Raw genomic sequence first — 20,611 nt, 5'->3', positions numbered from 1 at the left:
GAGAAAGAGGATCTCTTTCGCATTGTTGGTGGGAATGCAAACTGGTGCGGCCACTCTGGAAAACAGTATGGAGGTTCCTCGAAAAACTAAAAATAGAACTACCCTACGACCCAGCAATTGCACTACTAGGGATTTATCCACGGGATACAGGTGTGCTGTTTCGAAGGGACACATGCACCCCCGTGTTTATAGCCGCACTATCAACAATAGCCAAAGTACGGAAAGAGCCCAAATGTCCATCGACGGATGGATGGATAAAGAAGATGTGGGATATATATACAATGGAGTATTACTCGGCAACAAAAAAGAATGAAATCTTGCCATTTGCAACTTCATGGATGGAACTGGAGGGTATTATGCTAAGCGAAATTAGTCAGAGAAAGACAAATGACTTCACTCATGTGAAGACTTGAAGAGACAAAACAGATGAGCATAAGGGAAGGGAAGCAAAAATAATAACAAAAACGGGGAGGGGGACAAAACATAAGAGACTCTCAAATAGAGAGAACAAACAGAGGGCTGCTGGAGGGGTTGTGGGAGGGGAGATGGGCTAAATGGGTAAGGGGCTTAAGGAATCTACTCCTGAAATCATTGTTGCAGTATATGCTAACTAACTTGGATGGAAATTATAAAAAAATAATAAATTATTAGATTAAGAAAAACCACACAATATTTTAGGGGCACCCCGCTGGCTCAGTCTGTAGAACATGTGACTCTTGATCTTGGGGTCATGACCTCAAGCCTCATGGTGGGCACAGAGATTACTTGAATTTTTGTGCATGTGTGTGCTTAAAACCAGCAGTACAGGGGTGCCTGGGTGGCTCAGTCAGTTAAGCGGCCGACTTCGGCTCAGGTCATGATCTCGCGGTATGTGAGTTCGAGCCCCGCGTCGGGCTCTGTGCTGACCGCTCAGAGCCTGGAGCCTGTTTCAGATTCTGTGTCTCCCTCTCTCTGACCCTCCCCTGTTCATGCTCTGTCTCTCTCTGTCTCAAAAAAATAAATAAACGTTAAAAAAAAAAATTTTTTTTTTAAAAACCCAGCAGTACAGATATGCAGAATGGTGATACCAGCTGCTAATCTGTGGAACTATTTCTCCTTCAGTTGAACAGCAGCAGCTGCCCTAAACCCTGTGAGGGTCCTCAGCACTGTGGCAGCCTCAGCCCACCCCAGAGGCCCTCACTGTCATAAATAATTCTAGAAAGAATGCTCCCAAAATTGTACCTCCTTTTGATAAATCCCTAGAATCAAATTGAGCGAAAAGGATACACATTTCAATGCTTTAGATTCAGATTTCCAAAATGCCCTGGAGAAAGTTTATATTGACTGAAATGCCCACCAACAAAGTATGAAAAGTGCCCATTTTGGGGCACCTGGCTGGCTTAGCTGGGGGAACACGTGACTCTTGATCTCAGGGCCATGAGTTCATGCCCCACGTTGGGGGTAGAGATTTTAAAAATTATTAAAATTAAAACATTTTTTTAAATTTAAAATTTATTAAAATTATTTAAAATATAAAACTTAAAAAAAAAAAGAAAGTGCCCATGTTCCCACATCTCCCCAACGTTTTTTATAGTTTTTTCATGCTTGAAAACCTCGAAGGTAAAAAACGGTACGTTACTTCAATTTGATTTTCTTTGATTCCTCAAAATGTTTAATATTCTTTCTTGGTTTATTGGCAATTTGCCTATATGCGTGTTGGTAGGGCCTCTTCTTATGGATCTGTAACAAATCTTTGTATATGAATGTGATGGAATTCCAAAGTAAACTCTTAATTCCGGAACGGATTTGGGGATTGATTCTCCCTCTCCTACCCCCTCTAACGTTTTCCACAGAATCAAGAATAATTTTTACCCAATCTGGGAAGGCTTTTTATAAAAGAAATCTTAACAGGATGGAAAATAAGAGATACTGAGACTACAAGTGCTTTTTGTTTGGGAGGATTTTGCTCTCCGATCTACCCTTCCCTACTTCCAACTGTGGAAAGGTTGCTGTGTTCTTTGTAGCCAGAAAAACTGAGTCATACCTCGTGTGATCTTTCTGGCTTGCTTTACTCTCTGGGCCAAGTGGGTCCCCACCCAGGAAACGTCCTCACTCACAAGCTGTGCTTATGCAGGTAAGACACGACCTATTGTCATTTCGCCAAACCCTGATGCACCGTGTCTCTGCCATTGACCGGCTGTGTGTCCTTGCATGAGTCCCTTAACCTCGCTGTGTCTCAACTCCCTTTGAAATGGGGAAAGCGTTACCTCTCAAGGATTTTTGTGAAGATTAGATAAAGTATTTAAGGCGCTGGACACAGCATAGGCGCTTAAGAAACACCTGTCAAACTAACAACTGATGAGTGTTTTCCTTTTAGTTGTTCTTGGCCTGCGTGTGGGTGTATTTTTGTTTAGCTTTCCCTTTTTTTTTCAGCTGAAAACTCTTTCAACTTTTCGGAACAATAATATACCAAACCCCTTTGCCTTCACCTCCAGGGGATAGGAACCTTTGGCGACAAGCAATAGAAATTAACTGGAGCTTAATTAGCAAAGAAGGAAGTGGGGGAAATTTATGACAAAGACTCAGGAGTGTCTCAAAGACTCTAAGGGCTTGAGGGCGCCTGGGTGGCTCAGTCGGTTGGACGTCCGGCTTCAGCTCAGGTCATGATCTCGCGGTCTGTGGGTTCGAGCCCCGTGTCAGGCTCTGTGCTGACAGCTCGGAGCCTGGAGCCTGTTTCCAATCCTGTGTCTCCCTCTCTCTCTGCCCCACCCCCACTCATGCTCTGTCTCTCTCTGTCTCAAAAATAAAAATAAACATTAAAAAAAAAAGATTCTAAGAGCTTGAAATGGGGATTCTTCTCCCTGTTTCTCCCTGAAGGTGTGCTGTGTTTCTGTCTCTCTCTCATTCTGTCTCCCTGATTCCCTCTCTCTCTCTCTCTCTCTCTCTCTCTAGACTGGCTTTCTCCACCATTGTAGCCACCACCAACTGCCTCAAGTTACAGTCTTTACCATGTGCAGAGACTCACTAACTGACCCTAAATCCCTAAGCCAGGATCCGGATAGAGAGATTTTGATTGGCCCAGATTTGGCCACATCCAAGCAGATGCTGTCCCTTCAGAAATACTCAGTAGGTAACTGCCAGAGGGCCAATGAGTTCATCAAAGTTCTTCTGTTGCAGGGAAAGACTGGGCCAACTGAGAAGTTTGAGTTCTCAAAGGGATTAGTGTAGAAATGACCAGAAATTGAATCCAGAGCTCCCAGAATTGAGCCCAGAAGGTCAGAGCTTAAAAGACATTCATGCAGGGATACCTGGGGGGGCTCAGTCAGTTGAGCATCCAGCTCTTGATTTCGACTCAGGTCATGATCCCAGGGTCATGGGATCGAGCCCCAGGTCAGGCTCCATGCTGAGTGTGGAGCCTGCTTAGGATTCTCTCTCCTTCTCTCTCTCTCTCTCTCTCTCTCTCTCTCTCTCTCTCTCTCTCTCCCCCCCCGCCCCTATCCCCCACTAGTGTTCTCTCTCTCTCTCTCTCTCAAAAAAAAAAAAAAAAAAGACATTCATATATTACTTAGTCTAACCTCTTCCCACACTTTATAGGGAAGGGATGGGGTCCAGAGGTATGTGTTTTTCTGAGAGGCACTCCAGCCAATCAGTGACTGCCCTGGAACCAGAGCTCCTGGCTTCATGGTTCAATCTCAAGGTTTCAGAAGGCCAGACTTGATTTCTCTGAGAGCAGTGCTCTCCGATAGAACTTTTTATGATGATGGAAATGTTTCCATCCATGCTGTTCAATATGGAGGCTCTTAAGCACTTCACATATGGCCATTATAGTTGAGAAACTGAATTTTAAATTTTACTTAATTTTAATTAATCTAAATTTAAGTCACCACATATGGATAGTGACTACCATATTGAACAGGACAGTCCTACAGCTTGAAGCCTTCTGATCACTCAGGAAAGGAGTAGACAACAAATCCCCAGTAGATGAAGAATCAGAAGATAAAAATAGATAATCCATGCAAGCAAATATATAGAGAAAACCATTACTTTGTAAAAGTATTTGGTAATTATGGAAATGTAAAACAAAATTGCTTTAAGCTCTCTCCTTTTTGCCTATAAAATTGGTGAAAATAATTAACAAATGTAAATTATACCATTTAATCTCCCAATAACCTTGTGAAATAATAATTTCAAGCGTTCTCAGAATGCCTGTCTCCACCCTTTGTGACTTCATCCCCTGATCCGTTATTAATATTACTCCCTACCTCAGAGGGTGTTTTCTAGGGGCAAGTGGAAAAATGCATGTAAAGGGCTCAGCACAGACCTGGGTGTGATAGGTGCTCAATATATGTGAGCTGGGATTATTATCTGCATTTCACACGAGGCTCAGAGAGGCAACCAACTTGGTCCACATTGCCCACCGAGTAAGGGCTGGAGCCAGGATTTCCACTCAGGTCTCTCTGGCTCCAAAGCCTTCTTCTGAGTTGTCTCTTTATATGGCTCAGGGTCCCTTAGAACCCTCCCTTCTCCCCCGACTCATCCCTTCCTTATACCTTTACCACTAGAACCCTGGTGACTCTGTGGGGTGTCTAGACCGGATAGTCCCTCAGACCTGGCTCCTGAGCGCCCCTCCACACATTGAGAGCTGCCTGGGCTATGCACTGGTGGGGCTGCTGAGGGACCTGCTGGTCTCCTGGCAAGTCCTGCTGCCGCCCATGGGGAGGAAGCTCCCCTCCGTCCTGCAAGAAGAGAGGGAGAGTAAGGTCGCCCCGGTGAAAATGAAGAGGAGGTGGAGGAAGGGTGAGCAAACCACCAAGTGGCAGAGCTGAGACTTGCCTGGTCTTTGGATTCCAAAGCCAGTTTCCTTCCCAATGCTCCACAGATCCTCAGAAGCAGGAACTGAGAGTCCCGGAAGGGGTGATGCACAGAACCATCCCACGGGCTTCACTTTGCCTTTTACGAACTCATGGGACTTACGGCTAAGAAACTGCTAACACACCAAGATGCCACATAACTAGCGAAAAGCCAGGCTTAGATGGAGGCGAAATTAGCTACACGATCCAACCACTCGCAAATCATTTCTCTACCACCACCTGTATCCAAAGATGAGGGGCCAGTAAGAATACCCTCCAGCTGTCCCCAGGCTCCCAGCTGCCCTGGTTGTAAGACCAGGTTAATCTGTGGCGTGTGGTTAGAGCGTCCCCATGTGTTTTTACTTTGTCATAAGTTTTTTTAAAGGACCAGTCATCAGCATCATCAGGATTTATGAGTGTGGGAGCTGATCTTGAAAGACCACAACACTCAGAGGTAAGTGGACACCCAGGCTCAGAGGGACTAAGGGACCACTGGGAGAGAGGGGCAGAGCCAAGACTCTAATCCTATTAGGTTGGCCTTCTCGGGAGCCTGTTCTTTCTGCCACCTTTCCCTGCATCTAACTGGTCTCCAGGCACAGAGCCTACTTCTCAGGAACTGATGTACGGGTGGCTCCAGAAGTTCTGGAGGATGCCAGCACTGTCCCGGCCTCAGACTACAGTCTGGTAGCTTGATCTTCAATGCTGGGGCCAGCCCTTCTGTGTGGGAGACTGGCCCCTCTCGCTCATCTTCTTCCCATGTCCTACCCTAAATATTCATTCAACGACCCAGTGCTGGGACCACAGAAATGAGCAGGGAGTGATTCAGGCACGAGTTCACTGAGAGGCAGTGCTGGACTCTGGCTGAGATTCTGGGGTCAAGTTGAGTTCTGCTACTTTCTCCCAAGGGATCCGGCTCCTGAGCCTCATTTTCCTCATGTCCCAGGTAGAAATAGCAGTAGCATAAGAGTGATGGTGCGTACAGGGCTCAGGGCCTAAAGGTAGTGGCCATTCTGCGTTCGTTCACCACACTCAGGGTTTGCCACAAGTCAGTCTGTGTGCAGTCTGCCGGAGGCAGGGATGAATCCATGTGGTTTGTCCTAAGAGGGGCACCTGGCTGGCTCAGTTCGTCGGACATGTGACTCTTTTTAAAAGTGTTTTTAAGTTTACTTATTTGAGAGAGAGAGAGAGAGAGAGAGAATGTGAGAGTGGGGGGAACGGCAGAGAGAGACAGAGAGAGAGGGAGATGGGGAATCCCAAGCAGGCTCCACACCATCAGCGCAGAGCCTGACACGGGGCTCAAACTCACGAACCTCGAGATCGTGACCTGAGCCAAAGTCGGATGCTTAACCCACTGAGCCACCCAGGTGCCCTGAACATACGACTCTTAATCTCAGGGTCATGAGTTCAAGCCCCACATTGGGTGCGGAGCCTACTTAAAATTTAAAAAAAAAAAATTTTTTTTAATCCATGTGGTTCTTGAGGCCCAAGAAGATCCAGGAGGCAGACAGGTAAAACATTAGAGCTCCAGCCACTTGATCCTTCTCTTCCCCACCCTTTCCTATGCACGCTCCCCCGCCCCCCAAACACACAGGCCTGATTACCCACGGACCACCTCCCACCCCAGGCCTGCCTTTGACCCTTGGCCCACTTTTAGGGTCCTAGAGGTGGTGGGAAGGGGGTATCAATCAGCATCTCAAAGCCCAGAGGAGCTTCCTTTGGGTGCGCAGCAGGCTCATCCTCCTCCCAACCTGGAGAGGGAGAGCCCACCCCCTGTGAGATGGGTGTGTGTTTTTCCCACACATCCCAGCCAGCCAATAGGGACACGGGATTTCAGGGGCGGGCCTGAGAAGTCCTCCGTAAAAGGAGGTGGGGACCAGTGCCCGTTGGTCTGTTCTAGGTGTGAGGAGGTACCAGGGGCTCCTCCGGGCTCTGGAGGTAGGCATGTCCTCCTTGGGGCTGGGGGAGAGACCAGAGCATCCTCAGGTGTGAGGTGTGGGGAAAGCCCCTTCTCTGCCCCCTCGGCGAACTGATTTCCTCTTCTACCTCACCCTCGGCCGGCTGAGCTGGCCCGGTCCCAAGGAAGATGAGTTTGGGGCAGGAGGCAGTCAGTTCATGCACTGAGCACACCTCTCCTCTCTCTGAGCAGCTCCCAGCATGGGCAAAGAGAAGACCCACATCAACATTGTGGTCATCGGCCACGTGGATTCGGGCAAGTCCACCACAACGGGGCATCTCATCTACAAATGTGGGGGCATCGACAAGAGGACCATCGACAGGTTTGAGAAGGAGGCCGCGGAGGTGAGGCTGCTCTATCTGAGCCTCCCTGCCCTCCTTCCCAGCCTTGGTTTCCCTGGGAGGGATGCCTCTTGTGGGCTGGTAGGCGCTTTCCTGCTCAATCATGCCAGGCAGGTGGTGTGGCTGCCATTTTCCAGGTGAGACAAATGAGGCTCCAAAGGGGGACAGCGCTTGCCTGAGGATGGCACCAAGGTTTAAATGTCAGTGTGACACAGATGCCATGCTGTCTCTCCGAAGGTAAAGCTGCCATTTAAGAGGGGAAAGGATTTATTTGCCATGCTTCTGCCATGGACCTTAGGGCCCTGGATACAATGCTGAACTTGGCAGGCACTGCCCCCTAGAAACTCCTGGTCACACACCCTCCTGTTACACGATAAGCTCAGCAACAGTGTGGGTGCTGTAGGAAGCCCAGTCAGGAACAATGAATGCGTCCTGAGAGGCCCTGAAGGCTTCCCCGAGGAAGAAATCTCCTCTGAGCCTTGAGGAAATGGGGCAGGTGTCCGTGAGCCACCAGGAGATTGGAACAGCAGGTGTAGTAGGCCTTGAGTGCCCTGTTAAAGAGCCTGGCCACTTTCCCTGCAGCCACTAAAGGGTTTCCAGCATGCGAGTGACAAGAATCAGACAGTATCTTTTCAGAAAAAGCACACTGGCTGCAACACAGGGACAACAGGCCCAAGGGCCCAACGGTGGGGGCTGGGAAGCCAGTTGGGAGGTTGTTGCTCTTGACCCACAGGAGCAAAGATGGTGGCCTGGGCTCAGGCGGCAGCAGTGGGCATGGCATGGAGAGTAATGGATGGAGTCCAGGGACTTGGAGTTGGGGAATCCACAGAACTTAGGAGTAAGCTGTAGGGAAGGGGGTAAGGGAGGAAGAAGAGCTGAGGGTGAGCCCCAAGTTTCTCATTTTGGAAACTGGAAGATCGGTGAATATCAGGAGCAGAGCTGGTCTGGAGTCTGCTCTAGATGTGTGAAATTTGAGGTGTCCACAGGGCTTTCTGTGCTGATGTCCAGGAGGGCAGCTGAGTATTGGAGTCCAGAGCTCAAGACAGAAACCAAGGTTGGAGACCAAACCACGGGAGTGAGCTGGGTACACGCCGTGGGAAAGGATGTGGGACAGAGTCCCGGGATGGGTGGAGAAAGAGCCCATGCAGGGGAATGAGAAGGGAGACCCAGGGAGGTGGGTGGAAAACCTTAGAGTTGAAAAAGCATCAAACAAGATGGGAATAGTCTGTAGAACCAGCTGCTGTAAAGGTATAAACAGATGGAAAAGAGAAAGCAATAGGTCATAAATCAGTGCCATCAGCTATTTTGCTAATCTTGGCTTCCTTGGGTACAGTTGGAATTGTGGGAGCGCTTATGTGCCAGGGGCTGCTAAGGAAAGTTTTAGAACTTTGAGAAAGAGACTGGTCCACAGTCAATATGACAGAAGCATAACCAGAGTTATAGAAAAAACCAAATGGTCTGATGCAGTGTTTCTCAAACTTTCTGGTCTCAAGAACTCTTTACATTCTTAAAGCCACCCAAAGGAGTTTATGTGAATTATATATTTATGATATTCAAATTTGAAAGTGAGGTTTTAAAAATGCTTAATTCATTGGGGTGCCCGGGGTGGCTCAGTCGGTTGAGTGTCTGACTCTTAATTTCCACTCAGGTCACGATCCCAGGGTTGTGGGATCGAGTCCTGTGTAGGGCTCCAAGCTGAGTGTGGAGCCTGCTTGGGATTCTCTCTCCCTCTGCTCCTCTCCCCCATTTGCGTGCATGTGCGCTCTCTCTCTCAAAAAATGCTTAATTCACTTAAAAATAATAGTAATAAACTCTTTAATGTTAACATATTTTTCATACAGAGAAAGTGTGATACTTAACTATTTTCCAAGACAAAAAATGTTGGGAGGGTGGCACTGTTTTACATTTTTGCTGATAGCTTTAACGCCTGGCTTAATAGAAGACAGCTGGATTCTCACCTTCTGCCATCAGTCTGTTGTGATTTCACATGTCATGTAACCCCTAGAAAAGACTACACAATGGTGAGAGAGTGAGGGCGGGGAGGCAAATAATGTCTTCATATTATAAATAACAGTTTTGACCTTGCAAACTCTAAAAGGTATCAGGGTCTCCGGACCGCTCTTTGATAGCTGCTTATCTGATAAATATTCTAAACTACAATGGATTTTATAGACGTTCCTACAGCGACAAAAGTTAGGACACCTGGGTTCTAATTCTATCTTTTGATAACCTAATTAGTTTGCTTGGGGGGTGCCACCTGGTCTCTGGTCTTTCTTGTTCTCCACTCCGCCCTCTAATTAGAGCTAAAATGAACAGATGCCCAGGTCCCGTGAGCTGGCAAGTGGTAGAGTGTTCCCTGAACAAGCATGCTAACTTGAATATGCTACCACCTTTAGGTAGTGTCATTTTTACCAGTGCTGAAAGAAGCTCAACTTTTCCAGGGTGTCACGAGTAATTATCAGCCATAGATACTGGTTTAACATTTAACATAAGGTAGTGGTTGAGAGTTTGAACTGGAGTCTGATGCTTTGGGTTCAAATCCTGACTCTGCTGTTTATTAATTATATGATCTTGAGCCAGTCAGTTAATTTCTCTGTTACTTTATCTGCAAGATGAAGATAATAAAACTTCACTGGGTTGTTGGGAGATTAAATGAGATAACCCATGTTAAATGCTTAAAACAGCACTGAGCCCATGGTCAGAATTACTTATGTGTTTGCTACTACTGGTTGAGGGCTTGCTGACCATGTGCCAGTGGTCCACATGCCTGCCTAGGTGCTCTGTCATTTGGCCCTGCATCACTCTGACTTTAAAACATGCTCTGAAAGAAAAAATTAATTATATAAGTAATAAATTCTATTGTTTGAAAGATTCAAAGGCATCTCCATACACTGACTGCCCTGTTACCATCCCTCTCACTCTCAACTCGCTTGGGAACTTCTTTCTTGGTTCATGGGCAGCTTTGGATACAGGGGTGACCCTGGGGTCTTCCCTCCTATTCCTGGACCAGGTGGGCAAAGGTTCCTTCAAGTACGCCTGGGTACTGGACAAGCTGAAGGCAGAGCGGGAACGTGGCATCACCATTGACATCTCCCTGTGGAAGTTTGAGACCAAAAAATACTACATCACCATCATCGATGCCCCAGGTCACCGTGACTTCATCAAGAACATGATCACAGGCACCTCACAGGTACCACTAGAGTTGTCTTGGCTCTGCTTTGGGGGTGGGCAGTGGGTGTCCCAGGCCAAATTTGAGCTGGGCCTTCTTGCCCCTGTCACTTGGGCCAGGCAGACTGCGCTGTGCTGATTGTGGCAAGTGGTGTAGGTGAGTTTGAGTCTGGCATCTCTAAGAATGGGCAGACCCGTGAGCATGTACTGCTGGCCTATACGCTGGGTGTGAAGCAGCTCATCGTGGCAGTCAATAAGATGGACATCACGGAGCCTCCTTACAGTAGTGCACGCTTTGAGGAGATCAGCAAGGAGGTGAAGGCCTATATCAAGAAGATCGGTTACAACTCTGAGGCTGTTGCCTTTGTGCCCATCTCCGGCTGGCATGGAGACAACATGATAGAACCCAGCAACAAGGTGAGAGCTGACTGGGACAGGGCCAATTCAATGCAAGATTCCCACTCAAACCTTTGAGCTTCTCCTGGAATTACCAGCATTTTTAGCACGCTTATGGGCCAATCACTGTGCAGGGTCTCCTTCCCCAAGGGTTACATAATTTGATCCGCATTTTACAGATAAACAGAGATTACTCAAGACTATACAACTAGTAAGCACAGAGTTGCATTGTACAATGTAGTAGTTACATGTGGCTATTAAATTATTAAAGTTAAGCCAAATGCAATCATTTCAGTACCTTAGTTGTATTGGCTACATTTCAAGTGCCCAACAAACATATGGGGCTACCATATTGGACAGGGAAGTTACAGAATATTTCCACCTTTGCAGAAAGTTCTGTTAAGCAGTGCCAGCAGAGTCTAGAATTCTAGTCCATGCCTATAGCATCTAAGCTACCTCTCAAGGCAGATTAGGAAGTGTGGGGGCAATATAAATGTGTCTAAGATATGGTCACTGTGTTCATGGATCCTGGAACCTAACAGAGTTTAAAATTCTTAAATGAGTGTCTCCCTACAAAGGAAGTCTAGCTCTGGCATCAGACCTGGGTTCAAGCCCCAGCTTTCTCCCTCATCCAGAGTAAAGGGGTAAGAGAGGAATTAATACTCCCTGCCTAAGGACTCCTTTTGAGCATTTTGGTGCTCAAATGCTAACTCAAATGCTAACTGCTATCTATCACTAACTACTGCCTAAAGCCTACCTTTTCTATAACTGACTTGAGGATTCTTAGCCATTTCCTCCACATGTACATATCAGAACCTTTTTCTGATTATAAAAGTAATGTCTAACATTTTTACAATGAGCCTTTCATGTAGATATGAAGCATAAACTGCAATCCCATAGCTTATAGATAACCTGGTTTTCTTGCAATTCTCTAGATATTCACAGCTGGACTTAAACTGTGTGTGATTTTTTAGAAACTCTTTGTTTAGAATCTTCTTTGCCATTTAAACCTGTTTAATACTTAATGGGTGTTTTATATTGCAGATCACAGAGGTACAGTGTAGCCATATCCTTATTAAATGAAAATGGTATTTGAGAAATTACCATGTGCCAGACACCAGACTAAACACTTTACATGGACACAACCCCATGAAGAACGCATTTTATTCCCATGTAAAATAAGAAAACTGGGACACAGTGTAGTTAAATAATAGCCCAAGGTCACCAGCTTCCAAGAATATGGTTTCTTGTTTTGTTAAAAACCACCATAATCATCTTGGTAAATAAATCTTTGCATGTGTCCTCGATAATTTAATTAGAATAAATTGCTACTGAAACAAAGGGTGGGCATTATTTTAGAGTCTTCTGACACATATTGCCCAACTGTCCTTAGGAAAGATTAGAACTACCATTGGCAGTGTGTTCACTTGGATGGTACTTCAACATTTTCATGCTGGGCACTGTCCTTGGTGCTGAGGGTGTGGTGGGGAATGAGACCCAGCCCTGCTCGTGGCACTGCGGTCTTGGGTCTCGGGTGGGAGAGACAGGGGGGTGGTAATATAGTGGATGATGACAAATGCTAAGAAAAACTTAAGGATGAGGGGGGCATGGTAATGAGAGAGTTCTTCTATATTGGGTGGTGAAGGCGGGCTCTTCTAAAATGACCATAGAACAGAAACCTAAAGCTTTGATGCCCATTCCCCAAGTATTAGCACATAGTTCAGCTAGTGAAATAAGGGGATTTTATCTTCTTGTCCCTTCGGGCATTTATTGGGCATCTAGTACGTTCTAGATGCTAAAAGAACAAAACATGCAGTCAGTGGACTAGACAGTAGATTTAGGATTTAGCCTCCACTCTCAAGAAATACCTGTGACATTGGAGACATCAGTTTCCCCATTTTTAAGATGGGGGTGATGCTGACCTCCTAGGCTTATTATGCAGGCCTCTGAGTTGGCATAGAGCCAAGTTAGTGTCCAAGTTCATCAAACTAATAGAAGAGATTATCCTCACAATGAGGTTCTGTTTGAGTGGGGCGTTGGCCTCCTTATCAACTTCTTGTTTGGGCATTGGGCAACCTACTTTTGATCCTCAATTATTCCTCTGTAAAAAGAGGAAATGTTCTTTTTTTTTATGTTTGAATTATTTATATAAAAATGCTTATTACAGTTCTTCAAAGCCTCCTGCTTCCCTTCCACCCCACGCCCCCTGCTTACTAGAGTTGAGTATTAACAGAAATTATAGCTTTATTCCTTGAGTCACCCATTTTTTAGTCCATTAGGCAAGACGTGTTCTGTGTGGCTTCTGTGCTGCATAGCTCTGCTTCTCCCTCACAGAAGAGGGCTTACTTGACTGGAGCCTTCTTCCCTACCCACCAAAGCCATCCCTGATCCCCCTTACCGACCCTTTCACCCACGGCAGTCCCTGCTCCTCTCTCTTCTGAGAGTCTCACTAAGGACTGAGAGATTGTTGTGTGTGATTCCAAGGCCAGGGCACCTCTCCCATGTCCTGCCTTTAATCAATAGGTAAGGGCTGCTATTGCTTTGACACTGATGGTAGACTGAGATTTCAAAGCCTAGGGATTTTCTCAAGGGTCTATGACTGGAAAGGAGAAATGTGACTGGGATTCCACCAGTTTGCCTTAGGCCTGAGCTAAGACCACATGCTGATCAGCTCTGCCGCTTGATGGCTGGCTGCTCACTTGGCCTTTCACATCAACCTCCTTGGCTCTTTCTGTACCTCCTCTGTCCTGGATTTCCAGTTAACTGATACATCTCTGAAGGCAAAGATGACGTTTCTGATGAGCTTTGGCGAGGGTTTTTAGAGAAGTAAATAAAGTGTCTGCTTAAAAGGCATGCGTACGATGTACTGTCATACTTAGTTATCCTTTTAGAAGGCCTCACACTCAATAACGCTCTCCTGGCCTAAGATGTTGGGGAACATCTAGTGTTCAGAAGGTGTAAGTGTTAGAGTATTTGAGTCGTATCTTCATTCTCGCTCCTGATGCTTACTTAATTCTGCTGTATGTTTTTTCTGCTCCTTTGTTTCCCCATCTGTGGAATGACAAGATGGAATGAGACCCAAGAGCTAATCAGACTCTAGGAATCTCTGCTTCCTAAAAATATTGGCTCAAGTTGGGCAACAACTACAAGATTTAGAGGAATGGCCACCACTTAGTGGGTGTTTAGTGCATGTCAAACATTGTGCTTGGTGGATTGCATGTGGCCTTTTGTGTTTTACTTGAGCCTGCAAGGTAGGTGGGGATATGTTTCATAGATGAGGAAGCTGAGGCTCAAAATGCATTAAAAAATTGCTTGAAGTCTCATGTTAAAACCAGTTTGGCACCTGGGACAGGCTCCCTCAAGCCTAAGTGAGATGCACATTTGGTGGCTTTTCCAGATGTCCTGGTTCAGAGGCTGGAAGATCACCAGGAAGGAAGGAAACATGGTGGGCATGACCCTGCTAGAAGCGCTAGACTCCATCATGCCCCCTGCCCGCCCTGTGAACAAGCCCCTGCGGCTGCCTCTGCAGGACGTATATAAGATTGGGGGTGAGTGCATGCTGTGTTGGGGGTGCTTGGGGTTGGGGGCTCGTGGAGGTCCGGCTGCTGACAGCTGTGGTTGCTCTGTCCCCCAGGCATCGGCACTGTGCCCGTGGGCCGGGTAGAAACAGGCTTCCTCAGGCCCGGCATGGTGGTGACCTTTGCCCCCTGCAATATCACCACGGAGGTCAAGTCTGTAGAGATGCACCACGAGGCCCTGGCTGAGGCCCTGCCCGGCGACAATGTGGGCTTCAATGTGAAGAACGTGTCGGTGAAGGACATCAGGCGGGGCTATGTGGCAGGAGACAGCAAGAATGACCCGCCCTCAGAGGTGGGGAGCTTCGTCTCCCAGGTGAGGAGGACCATTTAAGGGGTGTCCTCCTGAGACAGCCACACTGTCCTAGGAGAAGAATGGCCCACTGGGTCATTCAGGAAGTGGGCTCTGAGCATATGCTCCATGCTAGGCTCTTGGCCTGCAGTGTAGGTACAGTCCAACTGTCCAGGTTAGGATCCTGATTGCAGCTTATTTGCTACTTTGCCCTTTAACTAAACAATGTACTCTGCTGATCTTAGCTTCCACAGTATGGTCTTGATGTCTTAAAGCAGTTTTCAAATCAGGTGGATTAGAATCACCTGGGGAGTGTTACAAAAATGCTGACTCCTGGGGCGCTTGGGTGGCTGGGACTTAGCGCCTGGTGCTTAGGACTTGAGCTCAAGTCATGATCTCCATCGGCTCGCTATCAGTGCCCGCTTCAGATCCTCTGTCCTCTCTCTCTGCTCTTCTCCTGCTTGCATTTGCACGCGCACTTGGTGCACACTCTCTCTCAAAAATAAACATTAAAAATGCAGATTCCAGGGGTGCCTGGGTGGCTCAGTCAGTTGAGGGTCCAACTTTGTTTCAGGTCATGATCTCATGGTTCATGAGTTTGAGCCCCGCCTCCGGCTCTGTGCTGACAGCTCAGAGCCTGGAGCCTGCTTCAGATTCTGTGTCTCCCTCTCTCTGCCCCTCCCCAACTCACTCTCGGTCTGTCTCTCAAAAATAAACATTAAAATTTTTTTTTTATTATTTATTTTTGAGAGACAGAGCACAAGTGAGGGAGGGGCAAACAGAATCTGAAGCAGGCTACAGGCCCCAAGCTACCAGCACCGAGCCCGACGCAGGGCTCAAACTCACGAACCCACGAACCGTGAGATCATGACCTGAGCCAAAGTCAGAAGCTTAACTAACTGAACCATCAGGCACCTCCCCCCACCCTCATAATTTAATGCAGATTCCTAACACTCTTCTCAGTGGTTCTGGGAAGTGATGCAGTAGACATGGGTGGAACCTGGGAATCTGTACGTTAGAGCTCTCAGGTGTTTCCTTGGCCCACTTAGAATGTGAAGGCTGCTCTAGATGCAAAGTCTGGCACATTCTTACTTGTGCATGTGGAGGCTGGTGTTACCTTGTAGTGAGCTTGGGAACATTAAATGAGGCGGTGATATGTAAAACAGCTGACCTGGGGCCAACAGGTCCCCTAACAAGTTAGCTAGCTGCTATTATAATCCATCTTCTGAATGGTGGGGAAAAGTAGTACGTAAATAACGTACAAGTGTGTTGGTTTTAGTGTCACTCACCCCCAGCTCTGCCACTTGCCTGCTGTTCCATCATGGGTAAGTTACTCAGGCTCTCTGCTGTGAAAATTAAATTGGAATGCATGAGATCTACTTAGCACAGAACTTGGTACACTCAATAAACGTTCAAATGCTCACTATGACTTAAAATGTGTCCAAGGGGCCTGACCCCTTGGCTGGTCAGGGCTGCCTCCTTTGGTGGATGCTTGGCTAATCCCCTCCCCGGCTCCCATCCCACCCTGGGTTCCAGGTGATCATTCTCAACCACCCTGGCAGTATTGCAGCTGGCTACTCACCAGTTCTGGACTGCCACACGGCCCACATCGCCTGTAAGTTTGCAGAGCTCAGGGAGAAGATTGACCGGCGCTCAGGCAAGAAGCTGGAAGATAATCCCAAAGCCCTAAAGTCTGGGGACTCGGCCATTGTTCAGATGATCCCACGAAAGCCCATGTGTGTGGAAAGCTTCTCAGAGTACCCACCCCTTGGTAAGTCCTGACAGCACCTGGCTAGTGGGGCTGCCCCATCCTCCTCCTGGCTCCAGGGAGCCAGTTAGCCAATGTGTCACATCCAAGCCAGGTTGCAGAACCTGGTTAGAAGGACCCGAGTTCCAGGTTAGGGGGGCTCAACAACAAAAAAAAGGAAAATGGTTTTTGTCTAGTGTCATACAGCAAGGCAGGGGCCACTTTAGAGCCTTAGTTACTCAAAGTAGGGTCCGTGGACTAGCAGCATGGGCATCCCCTGGGAGGTGGTTAGACATGCAGAGCCTCAGGCCCCACCCAGACCTGCTGAACTCAAGTCTGCGGTTTAACAATATCCCCAGGTAATCGGGATGCATATCGATTTAAGACACTCTGATCCAGAGGAGGTGAATAAAGCAGAGATTATTAGGGATCTTCTTTTTCCATCTTCTTCTCTAGTGCAGTGGTTTTCAAACCTGGCGGATAATCAGAACCACTGATGGACCCTATTAAACTCAGCGGCTCAGACCCTGATAGATTCACCTGGTCAGGGCTGCAGCCTAGGAGTCTGTTTCTTAGATTCCCCAAGTATATTATACATGGCTAGGTTTGAACAATTAACCTAGAATGTTCTGAACTCTAATGTATAGGGGGTAGGCACTTTTGTACAGTGCCTATTCTGTGCTAGATGACAGAGATTTTTTAAAAAAATTTTTAACATTTATTTTTGAGAGAGGGAGAGTGTAAGCAGGGGGTGGGGCAGAGAGAGAGAGAGAGACACAGAATCGGAAGCAGGCTCCAGGTTCTGAGCTGTCAGCACAGAGCCCGATGCGGGGCTCGAACTCACGAGCTGTGAGATCATGATCTGAGCCGAAGTCAGAAGCTCAACTGTTCAACCGACTGAGCCACCCAGGCACCCCACAGATGATAGAGATTTATAAACAAACAAGTCCCAGCCTTCAGGGTCTCCCAGGGTGTGAATTTCAAAAGGCTAATTTTAGAGGTGGGCCACAGAGGCTGCCACATGAATCTTACAAAGCTGGTTTAGTACTTCCTATCTCTGCCAAAAATACTAGGAGGTAGAAGCCAGATGCCATGAGCCTTTCCCTCTACCACTTGAAGTCAGAGAGCATTCAAGAACTCCCCTCCCCTAGGAGAAGCATCTGCCAGATTCACAGCTGAATGTAAATGAGATCCATCCTGTGGGTTGTTGTGGTGGACACAGAGAAAGAGCTAGTTGGTTGGCAGCTGGAGCATTGGTAGGGTAGGTTGGTGAGTTGCACCAAAAGCAAAGTTTTTCCCTGTGACCTTTACTTATGGAAATGGGATGACAGTCCAGTGGCTAAGAATGTAAGTGTTGGTTTGAGACTTTCTGGGTTTTCAACCATCACAGAGTGACCTCCTTCTTTCCCCCAGCTTTCCCAACTATAAAGTAGATAGGAGATCTATGAGACACGAAAATTAAATGCACTCATATGTATAATTTAGGGTATTACTTACTTGGCCTCCCGTACAAGTGTCCTAGCTCATGCCTTGGTAGCATTCCCCATTTGTTTCTTCATGTCCTGTGTCCTAGGTCGCTTCGCTGTCCGTGACATGAGGCAGACGGTGGCGGTTGGGGTCATCAAGGCTGTGGAGAAAAAAGCAGCAACTGGTGGCAAAGTCACCAAATCTGCCATGAAAGCGGCCAGGAAGTGAGTGGTGACAGCTACTTCAGGCCTTTCCAGGCCAGGAGCAGCCCAGGAGGAGCCACAGCTGGAAAAGAATGGGCTCAAGGAGAAGCCTTGGACTTAACTCTTCTCTTGCCTTAACTGTCTTAAACCTGCCCCCTGCTAATGCAGTTTTCTTTTTGCTGAGGAGCTTGAGGCATGGGAATAAAGCACACCAAGACTTTTTGCCCCTGCCTCTATTGGCCTTGATGTTGCAAGCAAGGAGGAAGCAGGTGGGGTGCTCAGTCTAATTCTACCCCTTGCTTTCCTTCTGGTGCCTGACTGGTGCAAGAACCAGAGAGCTGGGGTCACAGGGAGAAAAAGGTGTAAAGAGAAAATTCCAGGGCAGCTTTTGGCCCCGGCCAAATTCATCAGTTCCTAGAACAGGACTCTAGTGTTAAACAGCCTGACTTTAGTGTCTATAAAAGTTACTAAACTTCTGTGTGCCTTGCTCATCTGTAAAATGGGAAAACAATGTCTGCCTCCACAGGGATGTTGAAGTTTGAGCAAGCTGGTACTTGCTGGGCATGGTAATTAGCTACTCTCATTAACATGGTACGGGCACTGGAGGCAAGTGAGCACTATCCTGGGATAGCACTATCCAGAACTGGAGAAGTTCTGTTGGAAAAAAGTTGGCAGGGGGGTAGTGAGCCCTGAGATTTGTAGGGCAAGCTCTGTTTTAGATCTGCAGGGTACAGGTCTTCCTCAGGTTATTTTAACTTCAGCTTGACAATTTTAGAGTTACGAAGCTGCAAGAAACCCCAGGTTTTTTTCACCCAGAATCCCCAAATCCTATTTACCACATTTTTTCCCTGAATTATTCGAGAGTGATCTGCAGACATGATGGCCATTTACAGCAAATGCTGCAGGCGTATTTCTTAAATCCAAAAGAATATTCTGATATAACCAAGGTAAAGTGATCAGAATGAGGGTGTTTTATTTTTTTTATTTTTAATGTTTTATTTTTTGAGACAGAGAGAGACACAGCATGAATGGGGGAGGGGCAGAGAGAGAGGGAGACACAGAATCGGAAGCAGGCTCCAGGCTCTGAGCCATCAGCCCAGAGCCCGACGCAGGGCTCGAACTCACGGACCGTGAGATCGTGACCCGAGCTGAAGTCGGACGCTCAACCGACTGAGCCACCCAGGCGCCCCGAGGGTGTTTTAAACTAACATGGGTCCACTTCTGAAATCTGCAGGTCTAATTCAGCTTTCACCAGTTACTCCAAAAACATGCTTCACGGCAAAAGAAAATCCAGGATCATGTGTTGCATTAAAGCATCTTGTCTCTTTACTCCAAGTTTTGGAGCCGCCCCTCCCTTGGTTTGGTTTCTGCGAGAGGTTTGACTGAGGCCTCAGCTCTGAGCTAGCTAGTGGGTGCTTGGAGGAAGCTCAAGGGTGCAGGGGTGACTGATGGGGGGGGGAGGGGGATGAGGGGTCTTTTTTACTCTCCTCCCTCAACCCAGCTTCCCAGAAGTCCCCTTTGTCCCTACTGGATGAAACAAGGAGAGCCTGGGGGATTTTACCTCCCCTGTAGCGGTGGGAGAAGGGAATTATGGCAGCAGAAATAGGCTTGTCTCTTTTGCCACCAAAGCCTTCTGTCCATTTATTCCTGTTAAAGAAACTGACCGATTCGAGATTCTACCTCCGTTGTGGATCCTGGCAGCCCCTTGAGTCCCGATGTTGAGGGTTTAGTGTAAACCAGGAAGCTCTATTACTGTTTGCGATTGGAGCCTTCGTCAGAGACCGATCTTGCAAGCCCTTTTTGTGACTGCAGGTTGACTCTTGACTATACACCGTGTCTAACACATTTTGGGGTGGGGGGGCGGGGTGTGTAAGTTTGCTTGGCTACAGTGGGTTTATATTAAGAGCAACCTCGTATTGCAAGCTTACTGCGTGCCCTACGCAATTACCTTTGATTTTCACAACAACCACATATGATCTAGGTACCCATTTTATCTTTTAATTTTTTTTAACGTTTGTTTTTGAAGGAGAAAGAGAGAGAGAGGAAGGGGGGTTGGAGTAGAGCAAGGGAGACACAGAACCGGAAGCAGGCTCCAGGCTCTGAGCTGTCAGCCCAGAGCCCGACGCGGGGCTCGAACCCACGAACCTCGAGATCATGACCTGAGCTGAAGTCGGACGCTCAACCGACTGAGCCACCCAGGCGCCCCTAGGTACCCATTTTAAAGCCGAGGGAAACTGAGGCTGAAAGAGGTCTAATTGGTAACCTGCCCTCGGTCGCAGAGCGATGAGCTAGCCGAGATAGGAGCACAGCTGCCTGTCTCCACAGCTCAGGACTCTTAAGCCACCACTGTTCTAATTGTATACATTCCATTTGTTTACATTTTTACCGAATAAAATAAATTTTTTACGTCACAGTTGGCATAATTGCTTTCATGTAGTTCTGGAAGTCTCATCACGCAAGAACCACCAGGTCCGGAGACTGGGGGGAGGGAAGAGCGTCAACGGAGACCGGAAGCTCAATGAAAAGTCCGTTCGGGAGTTTTAAAGACCGCTTTTGGAAAACCCAGGTCCCGGGGGTCTGCCGGCGTCGCCCGCGGCTGCCGGCAGCGCCCACCAGGCCTCGCCGGACGCTGCGTCGCG

At 47.5% G+C, this 20,611-nt stretch overlaps 1 protein-coding gene and 1 long non-coding RNA gene across 6 annotated transcripts; one reads left to right on the top strand and one right to left on the bottom strand.

The window, feature by feature from the left end:
• Window positions 1-1,038: 1,038 nt before the first annotated feature.
• LOC132672510 (elongation factor 1-alpha, somatic form-like) lies at window positions 1,039-18,150 on the top strand. The gene is made up of 7 exons (XM_078452219.2): window positions 1,039-7,127; window positions 10,135-10,314; window positions 10,413-10,709; window positions 14,086-14,236; window positions 14,323-14,579; window positions 16,092-16,326; window positions 17,876-18,150. The coding sequence occupies exons 1-7, from the start codon at window positions 6,984-6,986 to the stop codon at window positions 17,995-17,997; spliced, it is 1,386 nt and encodes a 461-aa protein (XP_078308345.1). The 5' UTR covers window positions 1,039-6,983; the 3' UTR covers window positions 17,998-18,150.
• LOC132672511 (uncharacterized) lies at window positions 8,923-20,611 on the bottom strand. Of its 5 annotated transcripts, none has more exons than XR_013557680.1 (5): window positions 20,380-20,611; window positions 17,800-17,929; window positions 16,138-16,220; window positions 15,845-15,901; window positions 8,923-9,135 (listed from the first exon to the last, which is right to left on the bottom strand). It is a non-coding gene; the product is annotated as an uncharacterized LOC132672511 (long non-coding RNA). The 5 variants fall into 5 exon arrangements; XR_013557682.1 differs by lacking the exon at window positions 8,923-9,135 and adding an exon at window positions 9,143-9,945 and having other exon boundaries at window positions 20,359-20,611; XR_009607549.2 differs by lacking the exon at window positions 8,923-9,135 and adding an exon at window positions 9,143-9,945.

The sequence above is a fragment of the Panthera onca genome, chromosome C1, assembly GCF_046562875.1.
Source record: "Panthera onca isolate mPanOnc1 chromosome C1, mPanOnc1 haplotype 2, whole genome shotgun sequence".
In the NCBI taxonomy this organism is placed as follows: domain Eukaryota; kingdom Metazoa; phylum Chordata; class Mammalia; order Carnivora; family Felidae; genus Panthera; species Panthera onca.
Note: the sequence above shows the minus strand (reverse complement) of the source record. Positions and strands in the feature narration are given on the sequence as shown.